Source organism: Zonotrichia albicollis, chromosome 15 (genome assembly GCF_047830755.1).
Source record: "Zonotrichia albicollis isolate bZonAlb1 chromosome 15, bZonAlb1.hap1, whole genome shotgun sequence".
Lineage (NCBI taxonomy): Eukaryota > Metazoa > Chordata > Aves > Passeriformes > Passerellidae > Zonotrichia > Zonotrichia albicollis.
In genome coordinates, this window is record NC_133833.1 from 14882631 (window position 1) to 14907480 (window position 24850).

General features: G+C 47.7%; 1 protein-coding gene across 2 annotated transcripts; it reads left to right on the forward strand.

The window, feature by feature from the left end:
* The first annotated feature begins 238 nt into the window (after positions 1-238).
* Positions 239-24850, forward strand: UBE2D2 (ubiquitin conjugating enzyme E2 D2). 2 transcript variants are annotated; one of them, XM_074552517.1, is made up of 7 exons: positions 239-541; positions 8904-8967; positions 12456-12487; positions 12578-12655; positions 12744-12849; positions 22232-22325; positions 23819-24850. In XM_074552517.1, exons 1-7 carry the CDS (start codon positions 518-520, stop codon positions 23862-23864), a joined length of 444 nt encoding a protein of 147 aa, XP_074408618.1. In that variant the 5' UTR covers positions 239-517; the 3' UTR covers positions 23865-24850. The 2 variants fall into 2 exon arrangements, with proteins under 2 accessions (XP_074408618.1, XP_074408617.1); XM_074552516.1 differs by lacking the exon at positions 239-541 and adding an exon at positions 1135-1287.

The following is a 24850-nucleotide window of genomic DNA, read 5'->3' on the forward strand; positions in this document are numbered from 1 at the left end:
GAGAGTTCCGCACGGCGGCCGGCACGACAAATAGTCCCCGCAGCTCCCCGCCCTCTCCTTCCCCTCCCGCTCCTCCTCCTCCTCCCGCCGCTCCTGTCCCGGCCTCTCCCTTCCTTCCCCTCCCCGCCACGGCGGTGTCTCCGCCCCGGGAACCGGAGCGGTGCCCGGGGGCAGCGGCGGCGGCGGCGCGGCGGAGTGATCCGCTGCGGACGGCGCGGAGGCAGCGCATAAAGCAGCGGCGGCAGCGCATAAAGCAGCGGCGGCGGAGGGAACGGAGGAGCTGCGGCAGCGCTGAGCCCGCGGCCGCCACCGCCCGACATCGGCCAGGCCCCGGCCCCGCCGCCCCGGGGGGCCCCGGTCCTCTCCCGCCCCTCCGCTCGCTTCGTCCCTCCCCGTCCCCTCCCCGCGCAGCCGCCACCTCCGCGCTCCTCCTCCTCCCCCCCTCCCCTCGCAAATAGTCCCGCGGGCCGCCCCCTCCCTCCGCCCGCGCCCCTCCTGCCGCCGCCTCGCGCACACAATGGCGCTGAAGAGAATCCACAAGGTAAGGGCCGAACCGGCCCGGCCCCGCACGGCCCCGCTCCCCCCGGCCCGTTCGCCTTATATAACCCGGCCCGGCCCCGGGCCTGCAGTGGGGGGGGGCGGGCAGGCCGAGCCGGGCCGGGCCCGCCCGGGTTCCCCCCCGCGGGGCTCGGGCCGGGCGGCAGCGCTGGGGCCGCTCCCGGGGGCCGCGGCCGCTTTGTTCGAGGGGGGCCGGGCCGGGCCTGCCCGCGGGGCTACACCGGGGCCGGGCCCCTCCGGAGCAACGTGGCCCCCGGGCCGGGGCCGCGAGGGGGCGCCGGCGGCGGGGCCGGGCCGGCGGTGGCGGCCCCGGCAGCTGCTGCGGCTCCGCGGGGGCCCGGCCCGGCCCGGCCGGAGGAAGGCGCCCCGAGGAGCGCAGCGTGGCCCGCGCTGCAAGTTCCGGCGTGGCTCCGCTCGGAGCCCCGTGGCCAAGGGCTCCTTTACCTCCTCCGGCAGCGACAAGGATCGCGGTGCCGGGCAGCTGAGCGCAGTAAAGCTGTCACACAGCAGCGTGCTGTGCTCTTTTAATGGAGCCAGCGCTGTTCTACAGCCTGAGTCATCCCGCAGGCTTGTAGGGAAAGCTGCGAGCTTGCCTTCTCCTGGAGCGGGAGCTGCGCCGTGCTCCGTGTCCTGGCTTTTTGGAAAAACACTGCTGCCCAGCCCATGGCCGGCTTAGGACAATGTTTGCTTGATCATCAGTGTCTTTTACCAGGAAGAAAGCCCTCGATGGTAATTGCAGTCCACTGGTATTACCTTGGTGACTCAGGCAGGGAGTTCGTATCCTTTTCCCTACAAAACGTGTAGCTGTCAGTTTGGAGTCTGTACAAGGTTCAGGTGTAGCAAACAGCCCTTCCATAGTGTTTCTCCTCTTGGTCCCCATGTAAATTATTTTTTACCTAAAACCAGCTGTAAACCCACCACCTCACAGCTCACTCTGTAGCCCTGTCTGGTTTTGTGTGTAGCGTTGGGTCTGTGTTAACATCTCTGCTTTGGTTGTAGGTTACCTTGGAGGCTTTGTGAAGCTTCATGTGTTCTACTGATCAGGTTAAAGCTCAGGTGGAGAAGAAAATGGAAGAGAGCTTGAAGCCTTATTTGTGCTTGTGGAATAGGTAGTGTTTGGAGTGTGATTTTAGACTGTTGCATTTTCCAGCTCTGGATCTGGTAGTGAGTTACATAAGGAAATTGTGTTCCAGCTGAGTCTTGCTTCTCTGCAAGTGTTCTGTCTCTTACTTTAGGGGTCCTCAGGGCATTGTGAGGACTCTTCAGGGTGTTTGTGTGCCTACAGGTGCTTTGGAAGAGCTCTTACTCCTCAGCAGAGGGTTCATAGGCCTGGGAGACAGTAGTGGATGCTGAACAGGGTAAATGTGGCTGTGGGGGGCTGGGCACACATAGGCAGTGCAGGGCTATGTGGGGAGGGTGAATCTTGGGTGAGGTAAGTCAGGAAAGCTGCCTGGTTGTAGTTCAGTGCATGCTGAGGTCAGGAGTCAGGATCTGAGAGCACTTGCATTTCCAGGCTGGTTTGTGACAGGAGGAGAGCTGGATGTGTGGAGTCTTTGTTAACGTTGGGTGCTTGTGGACTGACTCCTCATGCTGCTTTTCAAAAATAAAGAACCCTGAGAGATAATGGGGACTGTGTAGGGCTGTGAGAGTCTTCAAAGCCTTGGGAAGTAGCAAGAGCATCGCCAAAGCAGTTCTGTGTGAGCTCTGCAAAGGGAGTTTCAGCGTAGTGAGTGTGGTGGCTGTGGAGGAGAGGGAGATGCTGGGGCTGGAGGCAGCATTTCCACAAACAGTGTGGGGAGGGAAATAAATGTGCTGTTGTAGCAGCCCAGCTGCTTGGGAAGTTGGATGGGTGTGAAGCTGCAGCTGAGGGAGCCCTGGGAGCTGCTGTGGGTGTCTCGGTGTGAGTGCCTCGGTGATCATGGCTGGCTGTTTACGCTCTCGGGCTATTTTAAACCCCCTGCAGAGCGCTCCCATCATCATCTCCGCCTTGTTGTGGGCTCTGCGAGGGTGCATGGCCGTCCCTGTCACCATAATGAGGGGACAGCCAGCTTCTGACCTTTGCTGCTGCAGCTTGTGGCAGAAGCAGAAGCCTGCAGAGTGTGGATTGAGTAGGAATAATCCCAGTGGACTGGAGCACAGAGACACGATGGCAGAGAAAAGTGCTGCTTTGGCTTTTTTATAAGGGTGTTATCAGTCATGGTATATCAGTGTGCACAGCTCAGTCTGCCCACTGGCTCTTGCTCTTGGCAGTTGGGGTTTTTACTAAACCACAAAGGCTTTCCATGAGATTTTTGTCCAAATTTTTGTGTCCTCGGATAACACAGGGCTGAGAACTTGGAGAGGAGCAAATCCCAAGAGTGAAGGTTTGATACAGTGTTACCTGAAATGGCCTCTGGGATGTTGAACTCGGCTGGGAGGGGGCAGAACCAGCAGCGAGCCTGAGTTGCTGCTGGCGTGTGAGGCAGCCCAGGAGCCTGCAGGGCCTGTCCCAGTCTGTCACTGGTGGCACAGTTGCTCTGGGGATTGTGCAGAGGCTCGGGCTGGGGTAACATGTGTGCACACAGCAGCAGCTGCTCTCTGAGCAGATGCTCCAAAAGAGCTCAGGCTGAGTGAGACCTGCTCTCAGATTGCTGCCTGTGTTACTCACCACAGTATTTTGGGCACTGAGGCTCCAAATTCTTGTTTGGGTGCTTTTATTGGATCATGGGTCTGAAACTTGAAATCTTTCCTTGTGAGAAGTGTAAGCAATACTGCCAGGGTGAGTCCTTCCTGTCCAGTAATTGAATTGGTATTTAGATTTTATTTAAAAGCAGTGTGAAGCAATGCAAGGGCAGGATGGCAGGGATGTACAGGAGTGCCTTCCATTTTAAGGTTTAAGCCAAAACCCTTTGGGTTCAGGCACATGCCCATCTGTGTTGCTGATCTTTAGGGAATGCAATACCTCTAAGTGGATAACTAGGGCACCGTTTGGAGTTCTTTGAATGGAAAGCAAGGAAAAGGTTGGCTCATTGTCTTGCAGGGTTCCCCTGTGTGATGGGCGGGTGAGGGGGAAGGGAAAGCAGCAGCTGTGCTCCAGCCCTGCTCAAGTAAAACACTTTCTGTATTACAGGAATTGGGGATTACTAGTGCTTATAATGTACAGGCACAAAAAATAGGAAGTTCAACTGAATTCCACAGTGCTGTTCTGTGTAGCTGTAGTCCTGCAGTCCAGAGATGCTCAGGCATCATTCTGCCCAAAGGAGCAGTGCCTGTGGGTGGGATGTGTGAGGAAAGGGTGCAGAGCAGCCTTGGTGGGCAGAGCTGGGTCTGTGTACCTGTGCTGGGCTGTGCTGGTGCCATTTCTGTGCTGCCAGTTCTGTTCAGCAGCCAGTGGGAGCAACTGGGTTCTTCCGCTGGGCCCCTCGCTGCGAGCGCGGAGCTGCCAGCACAGCCCATCTGTGTTGGAGAGCTTGTGTACAGAGAATGCTGTGCAGCTTCTGGTAACTAGAGAGGTGTTTTGATACTCACATTCTACACCAGGAGGAAGTTACACATTGCTTTGGTCTTCTTCCTGTTCAGGCTTTGGAAAAAAAAAATAAAAAAAGAAAGGTGACAGTTAGATCAGCGCTTGTTTATAACATGTACTTTGGCTGTAGCTGTGTTTCATGATTTCTCAGGCAGAGTCTTGTGAGGAGTCAGAGTTGGGGGATCTGAGCAGCTTTAAGCATTGCAAAAGCAGTTTTTGTTGAAAGGATTAAAATGCTTCAGTGATTTGTAGTGGCAGATACTCTGGGATGACAGCCCTGTGGGTGGGAGAGCACCTATGGACCCTGCAGGGAATTGTTGGTGTGACCTTGGTGCATGTGGTGACACTGCCTCGTGCCCAGGGCTGCTGGGCAGGTGGAGGGCAGAGCTGAGGGAATGCCTCTGGCACAGCTCTGGCACCTGGCAGGGAGGTGCTGCTGGCCCAGGGAAGGGGCACAGGCCCTTCCCACCCTGCTGCCCTGCCCAGGCAGCTGGCAGCTCCTCTGTGCTGTGCTCCTGAGGTGAGGCAGGGTGTGATCAATTCGACTTTGGCCCTCATTCCCATTGCTTGGCTTTACTCTGTTGGGAACTGGGAACAATTCATGGCTAAAGTGGCTACGAGTTCCTTTTTGGTTACATAAGTCAGGATTTTGTAACATCTCCTACCCTGCCTGTTGCTGGAGGGTTCAGGGGCTTCAGGAAAATAAACTTGCTAAAGGCAAATGAAAACCTTATTTCACTTCCAGCAGCAACCTGAGGCAGAAATTAAGTTTACAATCAAGCTAATGGGGTCTCTCTCAGTAGAGTACAATGTGAAAGCAGCTCAGAATGGAGCAGAGTGGAAAGCCCATGGAGTTCAAGCTAAGAGGACTTTGGATAATCCAGAGGAATACATACAGTGTGTTGGAGTGCATTTGAGGAGCTCTGCTGTATCCCAAGGCTTAGTAAAATTAAAAAAAAACTTTAAAAGCATACTGGCTTTTTACTTGCCTGATTGGCTTCTTGATGTTGCCAGTTATGTTGGTTATTCTCACTGAAGGCTGTATTAGCATTAACTTAATCCTTAAAACCAGTCTTATCTTTTGGCCAGAGCAGGTTTTACCAGGAGTGTGTTGGGGAGGGATTGTTGTCTAGAGGAGTAAATTGGAACTTCACTAACAAACATCTTTGGAGTTGATAATTATAACTTGAAACATGTGCAGGGTTAAACTTATAAGACTTAAACCATTTATGTTGAGGTTTTTGAAAGCTTCTTGTGCAGGTTGTGGATGCCTGCATTGAGGTATGGTTTAAAGGCCCTGTACCACTCCTGGAAGCAGAGCAGGAGGAGGGATGGGCTGAGGGTGTGTGGGGCTGAGCCAGCCTGGTGGCCCTGCTGAACCTGGGAGCCTCCAGGCTCGCTGGCAGCTGATGCCTGTCATGGCTTGGGAAGCACAGCTACATTCCATCTTCCTTACAATGCTTTCCTGCAACCCCCTGAGTAGGGATTGGCCTATGTTCCCATGTTGGGAACTTAAGATCATAATTAAATTGGGTTTTGGAGCCTAAATGTCAGTTTCTTGTGAGATTTTTGTAGCTTTTCTGGTATCTCCTGTGTGGATTTAATGGTAGTTTTGTTCAGCTTGGCCTTCAGGCAGGACACCTTGAACCTTGTTTTGTGATGTTCTTCCACTTCCTCATTTTTGCTAAAGGACTCATTAAGAGTTGTGAGATGGGTCAGGTTAATGGTAGGATCCAGTGGGCCCAGCCCCAGGGGTATTTTCCTTAGGGGAGATGACAGAAACTTAAAATTCTGTAAGATGCCTTCAGCTGGAAAGCCAACTCAGGGTGAGGCAGCCCTGGGAGCTGAGTAACTCAAACTGGAACTTGATCTAAAGGCTGCTTGTAAATTCCTGAAGCAAAACCTGCATGTGCTTAAGGATCAAAAACTGTCTGGAGTGGAAACTGCTATGGCTTTTTTCAAGTTTTGGTTTAGTATCAGTGTGGTCAAGGTTAGTCTTGATCAAGGACCAGCAAAACTTCACAGGGGAAAACAGTGGGCTTGGCAGCTTGGGATCCAGTGCATTCAGGTTGTAGATGACACCAAACTGTAACTGAATCCTCCCTGTGTTATGAGTTCCAGTTTTATGGAACTCCAGGTCATTTGTTCAGAGTTACAGAAAGCAGCTGGTTCTCAGAGTCCCTCAGCAGCAGCTGGAAGGCAGGACCTTGCTGGCTCTGGTATCGTGCTCACGATACCTCAGGAGCTGCCCAGGAGCCTGCAGAAGGCAGAGCAGCCTCTGGCACAGGGGCCTGGCACTGTACAACTGTGAGTGCCCCTCTCTGTGCTGCCAGTCATGAGCTGCTCCTGAACCCTGCAGGTGTTCAGGGAGTCTTAGAGCAGCTGGAAGGGCATGCCATGGCTTATCTGAGGCACAAGCAGCTGGTGCCCGCACTCCAGAGTCTTGAGGGGTGAAGGGGAGGAGCTGAACTCATTCTCCAAGCTGTTCTACAAAATTTGGGAAGTTTTGTGCTGCAGGAGCTTGAATTGAGAGTTGGTGCAATACTTTTTTAAGCACAAGGAACTTACACACTGCTTTTTACATAGACCTTTTAATCTGTGATGTTTCACTCTATGAATTTATGGAGCAGAACCTGAAATGCCACCTTGTCACTGAGACAAGTGGTACAAGTGGTTGTTGTAAGTCATCACTTTCTACTGAGGTAATACCCAGGGCTTCAGAAAACTCAGAAATCTCCCTGGAACTGAATATGTAGAGGATTTTGATAGTAGTATTTTGATGAGAAACTGCTGCTATCTGACCTTCACTGCTGCTTCTGTGGCTCTTGGGGAGTTACCTTGTGGTCCCTCTGTTATGTGCAGCTTGAAGTGGTTGCTGCATTTGGGCAGCAGGATGTAGGGGGAGTGTCAGGGCAGCTCTGGAGCTGTCTATTCTAGTAACTGGTAAAATGTGTGCCCAAGCTCATGTTTGTAACTATTTCTCTTTTATGGCAGGGAAGGTGCACATTGTGTGTTCATAAATGTCATCCATGCATTGTGGTCATGCATGGAAACCATGGATTTTTAAAGTTGTACCATCTGGGTCATGTGGATGTATAGGATTGATGCATAAAATGGGATGAGAAATGGTAAGGAGTATATTTTTCAGTTGTGTGTTTGTGGTTTTGAATATAATAGCATTAAATAGTTTTTTTCCTGAAAATCAGAGTCCAGTGTTGTTTGGAAATGGACTGTACTCCACACACCTTTAGACAGAGTAGGTACATTGCTGTCATTGCTTTTTTAAAGGTTTTCTGCCTGTTGTGTGTAGACTCAGTTCATTGTTGGTGGCCATGACTATTGTGCCCCCGAGGAAGGTGTGTGGAGGTTTCTGCACATTCCTGTGCTGCCCTGGTGGTGATGAAGCCACTCCAAAGAGCTTTGTGCCTTTGGAGGACACTTGGAGCTGCTCTCTCCCCCTCCAGGAGGGAGAAGGTTCTCCAGCAGGTGCTGTGTGCTCAGTGTCTGTTCCTGTCCATGTCCATGCTGAACACCAAGTGGAAAAAGCCCAGCAGGAGCACTGGAAAAGCTTCCATAGTGTGGTGTCAAGTTAAGGATGCTTCCAGCAGGGCTCTCTGGAAGCTGCTGAGGGCAAACCCCAAACCTGTGAGGTTTTTTGGGGCTCTGCATCTGGAGAGGGAAATCCAGAGACTTCAGTGTGTGATGTGAGGCAGCATTTGTGCCTTGTGGGTTTGGTTAGTGGTGGCCTCCCAGTTCCTGGGAAGTAGAAGCTGCAACTCCCTGAGATCATCTGTTCAAAAGCTTAATCACTGCCTGTGAATAACAAAAGGCCATTAGATGGCAAATTTTCTTCCATTCCTGCAATCAGCTTGTCTTAATCATTGTACTTACATGTTTTGTCTGCCAAAAGCCTGGTTTGGAGACTCCAGTTTGGACTGTTCTGGGAGGTGAAAAGCTGAACACACAGAGGACCAGAGACAGCATGGGAGTGTTTCCTGAGCACTAGATAATAGTTGTAGTCCTTATCTGGTGTGTGTTCAGCTTTCTAGACTGAGTTCACAGACAAAAATGGTGATGTGTTCAGGCCTACCATGCAAAGCAGGTCAGTGACTGAGCCAGAAATGGAGCAGGTAAAGTTTGACTTCAAAGTTTTACTCTGTTTGCACTTTCCACCAAACATCCACTTCCTGAGCAAATGGCTGGTGTGAATTACTGGTAACAGTAACTCTATGCTGAATTTGAAGCAAAATAGTATAGTTCAGGTGTGGTGTGAGTTACTCACCCTGTTCAGATTCATCATAGGATTTCTTCAGAGGAGAATTTGACTGACACAGGCACTGAAAAGTGGGGGATTTCAGTGAGGTGTGGCTATGGCAGGCCTTGTGTTTATTCCATTCCAGCCATGGTCACTGGTGTGCACATGTGGAGGTGAAACAGCCCCAGGTTATGGGAGCTGTGTGTGCTGCAGGCTGGCTGTGGGGGTGATAAACTGGATCGCTGGAACTGTTACAGCTGAGGGAATAAAATAAGGCTGACACTGAGAGTTGTTGGATTGAGGCCATGTTATCTCTCAGTGACCTGGGCTGGTGGAAGATGCAGAACCTTGGCAATGCTTGGGGCCAGTGCAGGCAGACCTGAGGACTGCTGTGACTCAGGGCTCTGAGGCTGGACAGGTCACTGAGGCCTCTGCCAGCTCTGTCTCCTGGGTTTAAGACACAACTTGACTTCCCAGAGTCCTGGTTATTATTTCTGTGGTGCTGCCAGAGTGCCCCTAGCAGCCTTTGAGCAATGACATGGTTGTTTTTGAAATGAAGTGAAACAAACTCTTCCTGTTTTTTAGGAGTTGAACGACCTGGCACGTGATCCTCCAGCACAGTGTTCAGCAGGGCCTGTCGGGGATGACAGTGAGTATCTGCTCTCACAAGCACCTGCCTGCCCTCTGCCATGTTCCTCCTTTGCCTTCTGAAATGGGATGCCCAGTTCCTCTGCAAGGAGAATCCTTCTGTTTCTTTTAGAGTACCAGATAATACTCCACCTCCTGATCTTAGATTTGTTGCTCTTCTGTATCTCCTACACCTTCCTTGTGGTGTTATTCCCACTCTATTGATTGGGCAACTCAATGCACATCTTAAATTATGTCTTTTAAATTAACTGTTCTGGAATTCTCATGGGGGATGGTGTTAGAAAACCTCAGCAGATCTGTGGTCAAACCAGCAAGCAGCTGCCCACAGCCTTCTGAACTCAGATACCTGAACTGTACATGGTGTCTGGAAACTGGGCTCAAATAGCATGTCCTGCCAGCTGCTGTGTAAGGGGCAGCCTCAGACAATCTTCTTGGCCTTCCTGTTCAGGTCTGGGGTGTGACTGGGAGTTGTTGCTCTGTTCTGTGCTCACATTCTCTCCTGTAGCAGCTCTGCCAGTGGAAAAGGCTCCTAGAGAACCCTTGGCAGCTGTGCCTGCAGTGCCCCCTGAACAGCACACACTGAGTTTGCTGTGCACTGTGGTCTGACAAGTGATGTCAGCAAAGCATCCATGCTCCTGAGAGAGGGAAGCAGGGAAACCCTCCTTGTCTGTGCTGAGAGCTCTCAGGAATCCTTTCTAAAATGAAAAAATGCTGCCAAGATCTTTCTGAATAATTTCTGAGCTACTCAGCAGTGCTGAAGTGTACAGAAAGTTACACATTCCTGTAGAAATGTAGGGCTACATTTTAAAAAAAGGCACTTGAAACCTGAGGGTGAAAATACTGAAATTAGTGGGAATGTTCCTGTTCAGCAGCTCTTTCAGATGAGTGGAAGCCCAGCTTGGTTTTGAGGGTGTTTAACAGTAGTTACTTCACAACCTATTTCTGTTTTCCAAATAGTATTTCAAAGAGGTTTGTAGTTTCATAGACAAGAAATGACTAAGATGAGGAGCCAGTCAGAGGCTTTTATTCCCTTAAATTAGCAAGTGTGATTTGTGCCATGATAAACCACTTAGTGTTCTCCAAAGCCTTATCAAAGGTGATGAGGATTGTCTGGCAGAGGAGGTGGTAACTGAAGTTGGTGAAGGCTGAGAATGGAAAGTTACTACTGATACAGAAAGCTGTAAAGTACTATTCAGTTCTCCTGGTGCCACCTTTCTGAAAGACCTCTAATGAAAGCCTTTTGTTCTTGAGAGCCACAGTTGGGATGTGTGTAAGGGGATAGCAGTGGCAGCAACAGAAAGGTGCCTTCTCCCAGGTCCCTGTGCTCCAGGTCTGCTGCAGCTGCCTTGTCAGAACAACATTTCCCAGAGTTCAGGACATGCTGTGCTGGCACAGTGCTGTCCTGTGGCTGTTCCAGCTGATACAAACTGTCCCCAGCTCTGAGCTTCTCATCCCTGGGGTTCTTGGACCTCAGCAAGTGAAGGGCTGTTCTGCCTTGTCTGTGGGAATGGGATTTTGCTGGCAATGTGGTTTTAGCTTTCTTCCACCCACCTCTGGCCTGTGTTTTGGAAATGTGCTGGGGGCTGGATGATGGTGTGCCTCCAGTGGCTCAGCCTTTTCCAACATGTACCTGTGCTTACCCAGTGATAGCAAACAGCCCCTGCCTTTGTAAACACCTCTGTTTGGCTGACTGCAAAGCAAAGAATCAATTGGAGTGAGTTCTGTGTGACAAATCCATCTCTGCATTCACCAGACTTGTCCTGGATGTTACCAGGATTTAAAGCTTAGGTTAAACAAGCAGCCACATCTGGGGTGGGCATTGAGTGGGAGGAAACCCAAAGCTCCCTTTTAGGTTTCCAGAAGTTGAGATTGCCTGTGGATATTTTTTTATTTCTGGGGTTTTGTTTGGTTTAAGAAAATAGTTGGTTGAGGTTCTCTTTTCAGTGGTGATCTGCAGAGCAACCACAGTGAATCTCATCAGGACCTGTGAGATTTCTACTGGTTTTGTTGGGATTGGCTGCAATCCCCTGTGGGATTTCTGCTGCCCCTTTGTCCTCTCCTCCATGTTTCTCCCTGTCCTGCTGCAGGTGACAGAGGGCTCCTGGGAAACTGAACCCCTTGAAGATGGGTGAATGCTACATGTGAGCTGCTGTCTTGGTTTCCTAATTCTTCATTGGATGCAGAGTTTCCCAAAGCCAGGCTCCTGAGAGAGTGAATGTTTAACTAGTGAAATCCTCTCTCTCTGTTAGAGCTGAGAACTCTAAGCTCAGGTATCCTTTTTAAAAGGAAAAAATGAGCTGCTAAAGTCTTTGTGAATCATTTCTGATCTACTCAGCAGTGCTGAAGTGTATAGAAAGTTACACATTCCTATAGAAATGTAGGAGTAGATTAAAACAAACCTGTTCCAACCCAACAGTCTTCTCCCCTGGCCTTGCAGAGCTACTCCCACTCTGCTTTTTTCCTCCTTCCTTGTATGAGATCATTCTGAGCTGTAGTGCCTGTACCATGTGTAATTAAAAGCTGCCTGTGCTGGATGAGAACAGGTAGTACCACTCCTGCTTTTGGCCAGGCAGTCCTGACAGCTGGGGCCACCAGGTGCCACTGAGGCACAGACACTGCCACGTGCCTTCAGCTCCTCTCCTGGAGACTCCCTTCTTGCCTGGCTTCATCTGCAACTCCCAGCTCTGAAGGTGCTGTGCAGGTGACATCCATGCTCAGGGAAGCTTCCATAGTCTAATTCACAAATAATTTCCTAGGCTGGTGCTCTTTGCACAGGCACTGAAGCCTGTGGAGACACAGGAACCCTGAGAGCTCCCCACTGTGCCTCCTGTAGACTGATCAGCTTTCACTGTTTTCCTTGCCAGCACAGCCACATTCTTCACAGATCCTGTGTTAGCAGGTGAAACTTCTCCTGGGCACATGCATACAAGTGAGGATTAACTTCTGTCCATTGAACCTGGAGTGTGTCCTGGCACAACCTGCTCCAAGGATGGGGCAGACTATCATTCCTGCATTCTCTTAGGACAGTTCTTTCTGCAGCTTTAGTGAAATCTTGGGGCCTTTGTGGAGATGATGCTTGAATGTTGTGAGGACACCACTGGTTTGATTCACACAGAGCCTGGGCTTCCCCTCTGTGTGTCACAGTCTGAGCAGGAGAGCAGCTGTGAGTTCATCTTGGAGCTGGCTTGAACAGGGCAGTCATGGATTGTGATTCATCAGAAATTACAAAGTTTAAACTTAGTTTTGAGCCTGAAAAGTTGTAGATTTTTATTGTCATGGGATTTTTGCAGGACATGTGTGTGGTACCACAGGAGTCCTGGAGTGAGGACTTCACTCTGTATCTCTTTAATTCCTTGGCTCACTTCCCTGCAGCCTTTCACTAGGCTTTGTTTTTAAAATAGACTTTTCTTTTCTGTGCTGCTTTGTCTAGAAGAAAGTAGATCATTACTTGAGCTTCTCCAAACTGAAGTAAATCTCTCTCTTTTTCAGTGTTCCATTGGCAAGCTACAATAATGGGACCAGTAAGTATGAGAGAATTGATGTTCATGGCTTTTTTGACTGGTGGGCTTGTAGAAACTCCTCAAGCTGCAATGATTCTTTTTCATTAACAGAACGACAGTCCCTATCAAGGTGGAGTATTTTTCTTGACAATTCACTTCCCGACAGATTATCCCTTCAAACCACCTAAGGTGAGTGGCTTCTGCCATAAATCTGCCCTTTACCATGTGGTGTGATGTATATTTGTGAGCCTACACTGAAATTTTCCTTCTTCTGCAGGTTGCATTTACAACAAGAATCTATCATCCAAATATTAACAGTAATGGCAGCATTTGTCTTGATATTCTACGATCACAGTGGTCCCCAGCACTAACTATTTCAAAAGGTACCTCCAATGCTTATTTCATTTTACTCTGCTAAAATCAAGTACTGATTTGGGATATAAAAACAAAACTGCTGCATTCCTGCTGGAATCCACCATTTCTGTGAGCACTGTCCTGTGACTCTCCATGGAGCATGGCATGCTCAGCACATCCAGATTCCCTGTGCCCATGGGGAGACTCCTCAGCTTTGCCAGTGGATCAGATAAGTCTTACTACACTGAGTACATACTACACTTCAGCTCAAAATAGATATAAATGGATATAAAATAAAACCTAGTGTGTGACAGTGAAAGACTTTAATGTTCGAGATATGCCCAGAGTAAAATATGCAAGGGAGCAGCTGTGGCTTTTAAAAAGTTGCTAATTCTTTGTCATATTAAAAATAATTTCAAGGGAGCATCAGAACTCCATGTTGGTAATTTTTTAACAGAACTTCCAGTGTGGACTACTGAAACATGGTTTAAAACTTGCCTAGAATGAACAATCTAAAATAATTAGCTAAGAGCATCTTGGTTCCTGTGAACTGTGTTAGCTTGTGGGGCACTGGAATTTAGCCTTTTCCTGGTAAAGCAGGATTCATATTTAATATAAATAGGAGGCTTTAAACATCTTGAAAGAAGACTCAGGCTGGTTTTTTTTTTGTTATTGAAACTGTAGATTTACAAACTAGATCAAGCTTGTAGGTGTAGCCATGGCTATTTAGGAATATCTGGAGTCTACCCTGTGCATGATCATGTCTTGACCCTTCTGTTCTGCAGCTTCGCTCTGTCCTTGTAATCAAATGCTGCAGTTATCACATTGATTACATTGTCCTTCACAGTGTCCCTGCTCTCCTGTTGCCTGTCCTTCTCTCCAGCTACATGTGATGTTCCCAGGCACTTTGTGGTTCAGACAGGTGATCCTGGTGCATCCCTTGGACATCAGCACTGTCAGCCTTTCCCTGAGCCCACAGAAGTTCCCACCTTCTCTGACCACCTAAAGGCATTTGCAGAAGCAGATGGAAAGCCAAAGCAGTTACTCCTTGTCTCTTGGCAGAAGTGAATCTGCTTGGGCACAAGGCTCAAAGTCTTGAAAGAACTGAAAAAATGGTGTCAATGAAGAAGAAATGATTGTCAGGTTGCTGCAGTTTCCTTACAAGTGCTCTCAGTCAGTCCTGGCTGCTCTCAGAAGCACCAAATTAGCCCCAAGCACTGATGTCTGGTCTGGTTTGATTTAATTGCTGCTTAACTGGAGAAAATGCTGTATTGTTTTAGGGAATCTAAAGTGACCAGATGGGTGGTGGGGTGATAGACAGCATGATTGAAAATACTGGAAGATAGATTGGAATTAGGACAATTGAGAGAAGATGGGGCAAGAATTTAAGAGGCTGCTCCAGGCTGTCAGTTTTAATCACTCAGAAAATACATCCTAGTGTTAATTTTACTGCCCAAATACATTTGCAATATGCTTTAACATCTCAATCTCCCTCTGTCTTCTGCTTTGAACTCTTTTTTTGTCTTATCCTTTTCAGACTATATCCTTGTGACTCAGCTGCAATAAGCCATGGGCTCAGGGTGGCTGTTCTATGCCCCTGCCCCTTCCAGTGCCCTTCTCCCTCGTGGTTTAGGGGCTCTGAGTGCTGATCTTCTCATTGCTGAGCAGTTCAGCTGAATGCCCACACTGCTGCACACAGCACAACATCCACACTGCTCTAACCTGGGGGAAAACCTTCTCCCAGCTCCCCTGGGCTGCATTTACTGAAGGAATTAAAACAACAAAGCCAATTCCTAGGGGTGGCTTTATAGGAATATTTGCCTCAGAATCACAGGATGCCCTGTCAAAAGGCAGACTTCAGAAGCAGAGAGCTGATACTTAGGGGAAGTGTTCCCATCTTGAACAAATGGAAATGAAGTCCACAAAGGCAATTTGGGTCTTTTGGGGTTGAAATCTTGTGTTCAGTCAGATTAGAGGGTGTTGTGACAGACTTCAGGGATGTTCCAGCTTTCTAGTAACTCATCAGCCTTATCAAAGAATGAATGTGTTGTTAGCAGAAAAAATTGTTGGATTTAGGTAATTTGAGGTGAATAATAAGACTTAGAACATTCAGCATTAAGCTCATACTTCTTCCAAAGCATCAATTCATTATTTGTAGTGTAGATTTCTGAGAGTATTTCCTAAATTGTGCCACTCTTTAAATTGGATGCTACTGGGAGCAAGCTGTTTGAATTTAAAATCTGTAAGCAGAGAGCACAGCTATGAAAAAATGTATTTCTTACTGATTGAGAAATCTGGGAAGAGTAGAAACAGTCCTTGTAGGAAAGAGCTTATTGTGCACAGCTTCCTCCTGAGGCAGCTGGGAGGCAGCACTGTCAGCAGCTCACAGTTCATGTGTGGTACATGAAGATGTTTTTCACCTTAACCTGCAAGGAGAGAGGGGAAGGGCTGTGCACTGACTTCCTGTGGGTTAAAAGTGCCACTTTCTGGTGGGAAGCCTGAAAAATCATATCAGTGCTACTTAATCATTCCAGTTCAGGGGTAAAGGTAGAGGGCTTGGCTCCTCACACTCTGGAGCCAGCCCTCTGTAAGCAATTTAATAAAAATTGTGGTTATGATAGAGGTGATTGGCATTTTGGGGTTTTGTTCTGTCCCTCCTACAATTGTTGAAACTTGGGAGAACAGCAGTGACTGTCTCAGTACAACAGCTGACTTGCTTATATTAGTAATTCTGAACTCAGTGTTCCCTCAAGAATACATACTGGAGAATAAATAACCTCAAAATACAGTCTTAACCACACCGTGGTGGGTAATTTGAACTCCAAGGCTTAGGCAGAATGTGTAGGCTTAAATTAAAAACATTATCTCCAAATCTGCATAAATAAGAATCCCTATTGCCTGAAACAGGAGAATATGAAGTGCTTTAACATTATTACAGCTATTCTCAGCCATTTTGGTGAGGGGGAGAAACACTCTTTCTCTTGAATTTGGCAAGTGCTGTGCAAGAGTTAATCCTGAACTGAAGCACTTGTGCAGTAAAGGTTGGACTGATTTGCTGTCTTGTCCCACTTGTCCCCATGCTTTGTAAGGAATAAATCATGGGGCCTGTGTGAGTGTGCCCTGCCTGGGAGGGCAGTGGTAACTCAGCCTCATTCATGCAGGACTTCAGCTCCCACTGAAGCTCCAGACCTCCATGCCTGGTGCAGTGAGGATTTCTCTGATGTTGCTCTTCATGAATCACTTCACTGAGACTTGCTGGAAGCAATCACTGAGAGATTGAATTGGACACTCACAGTGGCATTTTCAGAATCAGGAAGTTGGGTTCTGATCATCTTGGCTTTTAGTTTGCCCATTGCAGCTTTACCCACATAACTGAGGTGGCTTTGTCACAGAGCAGGGGTCAGTCTCCATGGGGCTCTGAGGGAGATGCCCACTTTGATGTTTCAACTCTCACAAGTGTAACTGAGCCACTTGTGCAGCTTCCCAGGAGCTGGCCTTGCTGCAGAGAGGGCTGTGCTAGGAGTGGTGCCAGCAGTGATCCTGTCCCTCTGTTGGTGCTGCTGAAGCTGTGCCTGGAGCATTGCCCAGTGTGGATGTACTGGAGAGAGCCCAGTGAGGGGCCAGGATTGCCATGGAGGGACTGGGGCAACTCCCCTTGTGAGGACAGGCTGAGAGCTGGGGCTCTTCAGCCTGGAGAAGAGATTCAGGGGGATCTTAGCAGTGTCTGTAAATACTTGAGGGGAGGATGTCAGAGCCAGACTCTTCTCAGTGGTGCCCAGTGACAGGACAAGAGGCACTGGGCACAAGCTGAAGCACAGGAGGGTCTCTGAACAGCAGGAAACACTTGATTTAGTTTTATTGTGAGGATGCTGAGCACCAGCACAGCTTGCCTTGGGAGGCTGTGGGCTGTCCCACCTCAGAGAGACACCAAAACCCCTGGACATTGTCATGGACAGCCTGTCTTAGGTGGCTCTGCTTGAGACAAGATCATCTCCAGAGGTCCCTTCCAGCCTCAACCAGTCTGGGATACACTTGGCAATGCTTAACTTTTCTTCTTTTGTCACCAGAAATTGTTGAACTGACTTAGCAGGAATGCAAGTTGCTTTGAAGGCAGAAGTTTAAACTGCTCAGATTAAAGGTACACTTCCTGTAAGGCTGGGGAAGATGGCTGGAGGAGTTGGAAATGGGGTTGTGGTTAAGAAACAGGATTTAACTCAAGCAGAGGCCAGAGTTTCTTTCATTTATGTGGATGCATCTTGCCTGTCAGGAGCCAGGCATTTGAACCTGTTGCTCAGTGGTGTTCCCAGTGCTCAATGCTGCAAGCTCAACATCTGTCAGTACTGATAAAGCTTTGACAACTACCCATCTCAAGTTTTAAGGATTTGGGGCCTGAAAGTCAAAAACAGTGATTGTGTAAGAGAACATTCCCCAAAATTAGGAAAAAACCTGACTCCTGTAAGGAGCAGAGATGGAAGTAGCAGTGAATTTGATGTGGAGGCTGCCAGGCTGGTGATGAACAAAGGAGCCCTTGCTGGTGAGAGAAGCAGGATAAGCACCTGGATAAACCCTTCAGAATGGAATTAAGAATTCCTCAGCAGCCTGGCATGTCCAAAGATCCCATTTCTGCTGGCAGAGGTGTCTCCCAGCCTACCAGGCTCAGTCAAACCTGAGCTGACAAATGGTTGCTTTTACACTCCCAAACTGGGCTGGGCCAGAAGCACAGTGCTGGCTGCCAGAGCCCATGGCCTGCTCTCCAGGAGGGCACAAATCACTTTCCTTGGAAAGCCCTGGCACTGTGTTTGTCATTCCCCAGGACAGAGCAGGAGGGATGGACTGCTGCCTGTGCTGTGAACTCCTGATGGCCAGGAATTGATGCTTCCCTGTTTTATCCACCTGCTCTGTCTCACTGCCTGAGCTTCCCCATGGTCAGGTGCTCCTGGCACTGGGGTGTGACTGCAGCCAGGCTGGAGAGCTGAGTGTCACCTGCTGTCCTGACAGCCTGGCATGCACAGCAACCATCTCAGCACCCTCTTGGTGCTGTAACAAACACTTTGTTGGTGCAGTCTCTGTGCCTGCTTAGAGATGGATCTTTACTCCTAGATGGATTCTAAACTGACTCCTTTTGGAGGGCAGTAACTGCACCAAACAGCATTTGGATCAGAACACACCAGCTGTTTCTTCTGGGGAGTTCATTACTTTGGAAATTCAAGTGCCATTTATCTCCCTTCTGTGAATTCAGCTGGAGATTCCATGGCTCCTCAGCTGCTCTTCCTTACTCTGAAGTGCCCCATGGATGAGTGCTTTACTGGAGCAAGTTTGTTTGAAATTCCAGTTGGACTTAAGTAGCAGGATTGTGACTGGAGTGGTGGGTGTCAGACCAGCCAGGCTTTGCAGACAAAGTCAGCGATTTGGGGTTTGTTTTTGGAAGATGAGGATCAGCTGCTTTTAAGAGTGTCTTCACCTCTGAGTTCCAGAAGCTTTAACATACTTAAATTTGGATGTTCCAGTAGCCAAATGGGCTTTAAATTGTGTTCTGCACTGCTGGAAGGACCTGTGGAGAGCTGACACCATGGATTGTCCTGACTAGCACAGGAAACCCAGCCACAACATTTACCTGTGGAATTTGCATCCACATCTGCTCAGTGGGAGGTGGGGCAGAGCCAGGAAGGTGCAGTTCCCATGGAGGGTGGTGGGCTGACCTTGGTGTGAGAGCACAGCAGGGCAGCTGCTGAGGTGGACTGTGCAGTGGAGAAATGGAGCTGGTCATGTTAACAAGCTGTCAGTGGCGTGATTTTCTGCCCAGAGAAAGATTGCCCATGAATTTCAGTGTTACATGCTTTGTAAGGAAAGTCTTGCAGAGGGAACCTGGATCTCAGTTGTGCAGTGTTACACTGCTGGGCTTGTTTTGCATTTTATTCAAGCAGTCTTAAGTGTTCAGTGATCATTGTGCCTGATGAGAATGCATTTCTGTCATTGCTCTGTGGGGAAGCTGAGTCCATTTTCCAGAAGCACTTTGTTAGCAGCCCTTCTGCTTGATGAGTTTGAGTTTGGTTCTCCCAGCTCCTTGGTGTTGAGGAGTCTGTGCCAGTCCAAGGCAGCAGGAAGAGTAAATTCTAAATTCTCTCTGTTGGCTGCAGAGATAGATGGGAAGTGCAGTTGAAGGGTTGGAGGTCAGTAGGCTGCCTGGTTGGTGAAATAAAACAAAGCAAAACCAATTTCCAAGTGAAAAGGAGCTTAAAAGTGACAGTGGTTTAAGTTGCTTAGTGGCTGGACAGCTCTGACAGCTAAGAGTTATGAGAAATAATTCTGTACAGAGTTATTTCAAGGGATGAATCCCCTGAGTCAATGGCAAGGAAAATTTATTTTGCCATTACTGAGAAGAATCCAGGCTTGAATTCAAAGAGGGCACACTTGAGGTACATCCCTGCCAGTGAGGGACTTGAAGGGATTCTGCCAAGCTGATAATGCTTTGCCCATGGCCATGCAGCATGTTCAGGTGTGAAGTGTCACTTACCTGCCTTGGGTAATTATCCAACCTCATTCTGTGGCTCCAGATTTTTGGAGAATTCTCTTTTTACTGTCTGATAGTAATGTTGTAGTCATTTGACTAGAAAATGTCAAGGTTTTGCTGTGGAATTCACTGCAGTAATGCTTGATTGCAGAGGGAGGGGGCCTGGTGAGTCTCTTATTCCATGGTTTAACTCATTATCTGATGCATCAAAGAACTCTGGTACACAGCTGACATCTGCAAGGGTTGTTTCCCCTTTACCTTTGCACTTGAAACTTTTGAGGTGGTGCCTTTTCCAAGGAATTTTTCTGTATGTTGGTCTAAAAACATGTGCAGTGTTCTAGTGGAAAGCCTTGGGAGAAACTTGCAGAATTAATTTTGGACAAATAGCTGGGTTCAGCAGGGTATGAAAATTAATCAGTTTAGTTAAAAATGCTTTTTTTTGCTGAGGCTGTACAGATAAAAGGTGAATGATGTGAAGTCACCAGCAAGAGTGAGTGCAATGAGAATAATTTGGAATAATGAAGACTTAGAAAAATAAATCAAAGCAGCTGAATGTGGCAGTCCAGCTTGAAGCCAAATGATTGTGTCCCTTTTTATTCAGTGTTTTTGGGGTGGTACTGAAAAGTGAACTGCTGAGTGTTAGGAGAAGGGTGTGAGGGTGGGCAGAGAGCAGTGCAGTGTGGTTCTGCTGATGAAGGCTGAGCCACTGCTCAGAAAAGTCCTTGGGGTTTGAAAGGACTGTGATGAGATAAAACTTGAGGGAGTAGTTACAACAGTTGACCAGAAAAGTTTTGATTGAATTTCCTGCCTCTTCTGGTGGAGGCAGGGGACAGATTGGAGCTGCCTTGCAATCCTACAGCTGAAGAAAACTTCACTGACCAGAGCAGTGGAGTCTGACAGAAAGAAATGAGCTACAGGAAAACTGCTGGAGAAACAGCTGTGTTCAAACTGCACTGACTGAGCAGTGTGGGGTGGCAGAGATGTTCCCATTGGTGACTTACATGGCCTTCACTTGATTTATGGGGGAAAAGAGCTGGTGCTGGATTTGTGCTACAGGTGCTGAGGGTGCTGCCTTGCTGAGGGACAGCAGGACAGCAGCAGTGGCTTCTGCAGAGCTCCTGCACACTCTGAGCTGAGAGGGAGCTCAGTACATCAGCCCTCTGTCAGCTGATGGTGGAGAATCATGAAACTCTTCACTCTCACAAGTGCACTGTGAAAAACTGGGGAAAGGGAGAAGAGGTTTGCTCCTTTTTCTAGAAGCAGAAATATGTTCTCCCAAACCAAGACTGGTTTATTATCAAACTTGGTTTAGAAGCTGGGAGCTGGGAATTGGTAATTCTTTAATGAAGGGCCTACAGAAACAGGTGGGAAAACTGAACCAAGTGGGTTCTTGGTGCTCACAACACTGAGCAACTTGTGCAGTTCACACTTAAGGGAAGTTTTCACTCTTGTCCCACTTGAAAAAAAGCTGAGGATCAGACCTGTTTCCATCTCCTCCCTGGAGGGTGCTGAGGCCCTGGCACAGGGTGCCCAGAGCAGCTGTGGCTGCCCCATCCCTGGAAGTGCTTGAGGCCAGGCTGGACAGGGCTTGGAGCACCCTGGGCTGGTGGAAGGTGTCCCTGCCATGGCAGGGGGGTGGAATGAAATGAACTTTCAAGGGCCTGCCAAGCCATTCTGTGATCTCTGTTTTGTGGCCCTTTTAACCTATCTTAGAGCCTTTGTTGTTTTTGTGGGCTGCATGCTGTTTCCTTTCATTTTTCATAGATAGCTCTGCCTCCTGCAAGTGATGGGAGTTGGAGCAGATTGGTGTTTAGTGTCTTCAAACTCCTCACTCTTGTCATCTGCACCTTGCCTGGAGGCTGCACTGTGACAACTGCTTTGCTGCAATTGGTGAAGGGACATATGGAGTGGCACTGTTTGATCCAAACAGGCTGAGAGAAGGGAATGTTTGGCATTTTCAGGAGTGGGGCAAGATGTCCCTGCCATGCCTGGTGTAGTGTTGTCCCAATATGTTTGCTTAGAACTTCCTGCCTTCTCCTGTGCAGTGAGTGTAGGAATGTCCAAGTGCTATTTGTGGCTTTGCAGCAGTGTCCTGGCTCCTTGTATGGGTGAGGGTTGTCACTCTGCCTTCTGGGATACATCCCCTCTGTATTTATAGTGAAACACTCACATTCTGGGGCTCTGTGATCCATTGAGTTGCAAGGAGCTGGCCATTCTTGGGTCATTTTGGATGCTGTTCTACACTAAATCCATCTCAGCTTTCTTTATGCTTGGAAAATAATTAAGCCTCTCAATTCACTGCAAGACCAGCTTATTTTGAAACAGATCTTCAGGCCCAGGTTGGATGGGGCTTGGAGCAACCTGTGCTGCTAGAAGGTACCCCTGCCCATGGCAGGGGTTTGAACAAGATGAGTTTCAAGGTCCCTCCCATCCCAAACCATTCTGTGCTTCTTAAGTAGCTGTGAACAGCCCTTGATTCCTTCATTTCAGCTGGACTGGTCTGCTGTTTTTGATTAATGCTTCTCCAGGTCACCCAACAGTGAGGTGGCTGCTTTAGGGAACTGTTGCATTTCAGGTGCAAAAGCAAGGATGTTTTCCCAGAGGACTCTCAGATAAAGGCTCAGGGACAACACTTCTGCCTTGTGATATAAGGCTGCTGCTGGACAGACCTATCCAGGAGGTTACTCACTGTGATACTGTGCTTGTGGAAAGTTGTGTAGTTCACTGGTAAAAGGAATTTGTTCAAAATCCCTCAGCTGAATTACCTGAGGTTGGTGCTCCTGACAAACTTAAATAAATGCTGATGCTACTGGCTGGAGGGGAAGGAAGTGCATGGGCTGACTGGTGCAGGTGTCCTCAGCTGTCCTGGAACTAATTCAGTGTCTCTTTTCTCTCCTTAGTACTTTTGTCCATCTGTTCTCTGTTGTGTGATCCCAATCCAGATGATCCTTTAGTGCCTGAGATTGCACGGATCTACAAAACAGATAGAGAAAAGTGAGTATGGAAACCAAAGCCATGGGATTTGTCAGGGCAGGATCCACACTTACACAGTGGAGGGGAACTGAGAGGAGAGTGAAAAAAGGCACATCACAGCTCTGTGGTCTTTAGAGATTTTGTTGTTTTGTTTTTTTAACCACTGTCTGAGCTGCTTTAATCCCATGTAACCACCAGAGGGAGAGCAAGTTACTCCAACGGGAGAATATTCCATGGCAGCTCTGGAGTCATACAAAGAAATAACAAACTCCCTGCTTTACCTTCACTCTACAACACAAGGGAAGAACCAGTGGTGTAGAAGTGGGGCAGGAGGACTCTCCAGCAAGCATATTTCCAGAGAAATTTCAGTGCTAACAAGCACTTTAACAGATGAGTGTTGTAAAGACTTCCTACCTCACTGTTCCCTTCCAGACCTGAGCAGGGAAGGGAAAATAATCCACAGATTTGCATTTTCTACTGCATAGAACACTTGAGGAACAGTGTTAGAGAAGTTTATGTATCCTGGTTTTGAGAGCTGCAAGACCAGCAGCACATATTTGGATATACAATCAACAATGATTATCTGCACTTCTAAGTGTGCAGAAATCCTTCCTGTTTTTTACCAAAATAGGGAAATAAATTTTGGGTTTAAACAGAAGGACTTGCTCCTTGGGAAGTCTCTAAGCAGTGATATGAAGGAGAGAGTTAGGAGTGGGTTGTCAGATTGTTTAAGCTAAAGAACATTGTCTACAGACTGAATTCCAACACCAAACCAACTTGGTGTACATAACTATAGGGATCTTCAGGCTGTCCACTCTGCAAATTCTGTGGAACATGAAAAACTTGCCTTCTGTTGTCAGAGAGAAGCTTTCAGCAGTGCACTTAATCACACAACTGCTTTGTTTACACAAGTATCCTCAGCTTCCTCTGGCTGTAAAGAGTATTTGGGTGCAAAAGCTACAGATTTCTTGGGAAGTGAATTATGTTGTGCCTTTAGAATAAAAAGATTGTGATGGATAAATCATTGTGTCCTGACAGCCATCAAAATAGCCAAATGTGTAGGAAGAGATGGCTGTTGGGGTTTAGCAGATGAGTTGATGGCAGGCTTAACTTTGCAGGGAAGCAGGAGATGGGGGAACATGTTAATCTGTTTTCCAGAATGACCAAGTGAAACCCTACAGCAAGAGTTTCCCCAGGGACACAGCAGATGGGGCTGGGGGAGGCACAGATAAAGCCTTCCTGAAAATCCTTTCCCCTCAGCCCTGTTGTGGCTCCATTTTGTGTCTCCAGTCACAAAGATCTCACATTCCTGTTGTAAATACCACCAGGTATTTCTTTTCCATGAAGCACTGTGGACTTTTTTGTTTCCCTTGTTTGCTTAACGTTTAATTTTGCACTTGAATTTTACAAACTGATGATAGTGCTGTGATTTCATGCCATGTATAGACTAGAGTACTGGAGCTGAAATACTGTGCAGATGCCATGTTAAATAAATCCTCTTTTTATACATACAGGTACAACAGAATAGCTCGGGAATGGACTCAGAAGTATGCGATGTAATTAAAGAAATTATTGGATAACCTCTACAAATAAAGATAGGGGAACTCTGAAAGAGAAAGTCCTTTTGATTTCCATTTGACTGCTTTCTATGAGCCCACGCCTCATCTTCCCCTGTGCACATGTTTACCTGATACAGCAGTGCTGCGTGTTGTACATACTTGGAACAACAAACTAGAAATACTGTATTTCCCCGTACCAACATTGACTCCTAGCAGAGAAGTGTGTGTGTGAAAAGCTGGTTCTTCAGTCATAACTTTGTGAGCCTAAAAGCATTCCTTGCTGAGTTAAATTGGGAAATCAAATGGGAAGGAATGGGGAGAGTTCTGGTGGCTTTCAGATTTTCTAGGGACAGTGTTGCTGATCCGTGAAGGATTTTAAGTGGAATCCTTTTAAACTCATAACAGTTATGAAAAGCAAGGTGAAGAACTTGAAGCTGTTTCTGTATTCATTTTATTCTGAAGGACCTACACCTTAGGTAAATGTTATGACCAATGAGAAACTGTACCCACATCCTGTGTTTAAGGTCTAAGTTTAACCGGTCACCATTTAAATGGATTGGAGCTATTAGTGCATCAAGTGATGTTGATTTGTTTCAACTCTCTCCCTCCCTTCATACTTTTTTTGGTTTGTATGTGGTTTCTCAGTTAATACCTAGCTAATAGCTCTTATTTTTTCTTAAGTTTTTTAACTGCTTAGGTCTTTCTGGATGTAAGGGTAAAAAAAAAATCCATATGACAGAAAACTTGTGTGTATTTAAAGACCCAACTGCTCCCCTGGAGCTTGTACGTTCAAGAATGAATTAATCTGTGTAATAAACTGATTACTACAGTCATTACATATAACTTTGTGTGAATAGGCTTTTAATTTTCAGAGCAGTTTGTTACAGGCTTAAACTAACGGTGGATTTCTCTAAAAAAAAAAAACTTTTTGGGCTGAAGTCATGAAGCAGTTTGGTTTGCATCACACAAGGCACCTGAAGAGGCAAA

Bases quoted from the DNA above. Each gene is read 5' to 3' on its own strand.
- UBE2D2 (XM_074552516.1), top strand. From the start codon at position 1,222: ATGGCCGGCTTAGGACAATGTTTGCTTGATCATCAGTGTCTTTTACCA. The intron at 1,288-8,903 runs GTAATTGCAGTC...CCTGTTTTTTAG, and splicing joins CAGGAAGAAAGCCCTCGATG to GAGTTGAACGACCTGGCACG. The intron at 8,968-12,455 runs GTGAGTATCTGC...TCTCTTTTTCAG, and splicing joins AGGGCCTGTCGGGGATGACA to TGTTCCATTGGCAAGCTACA.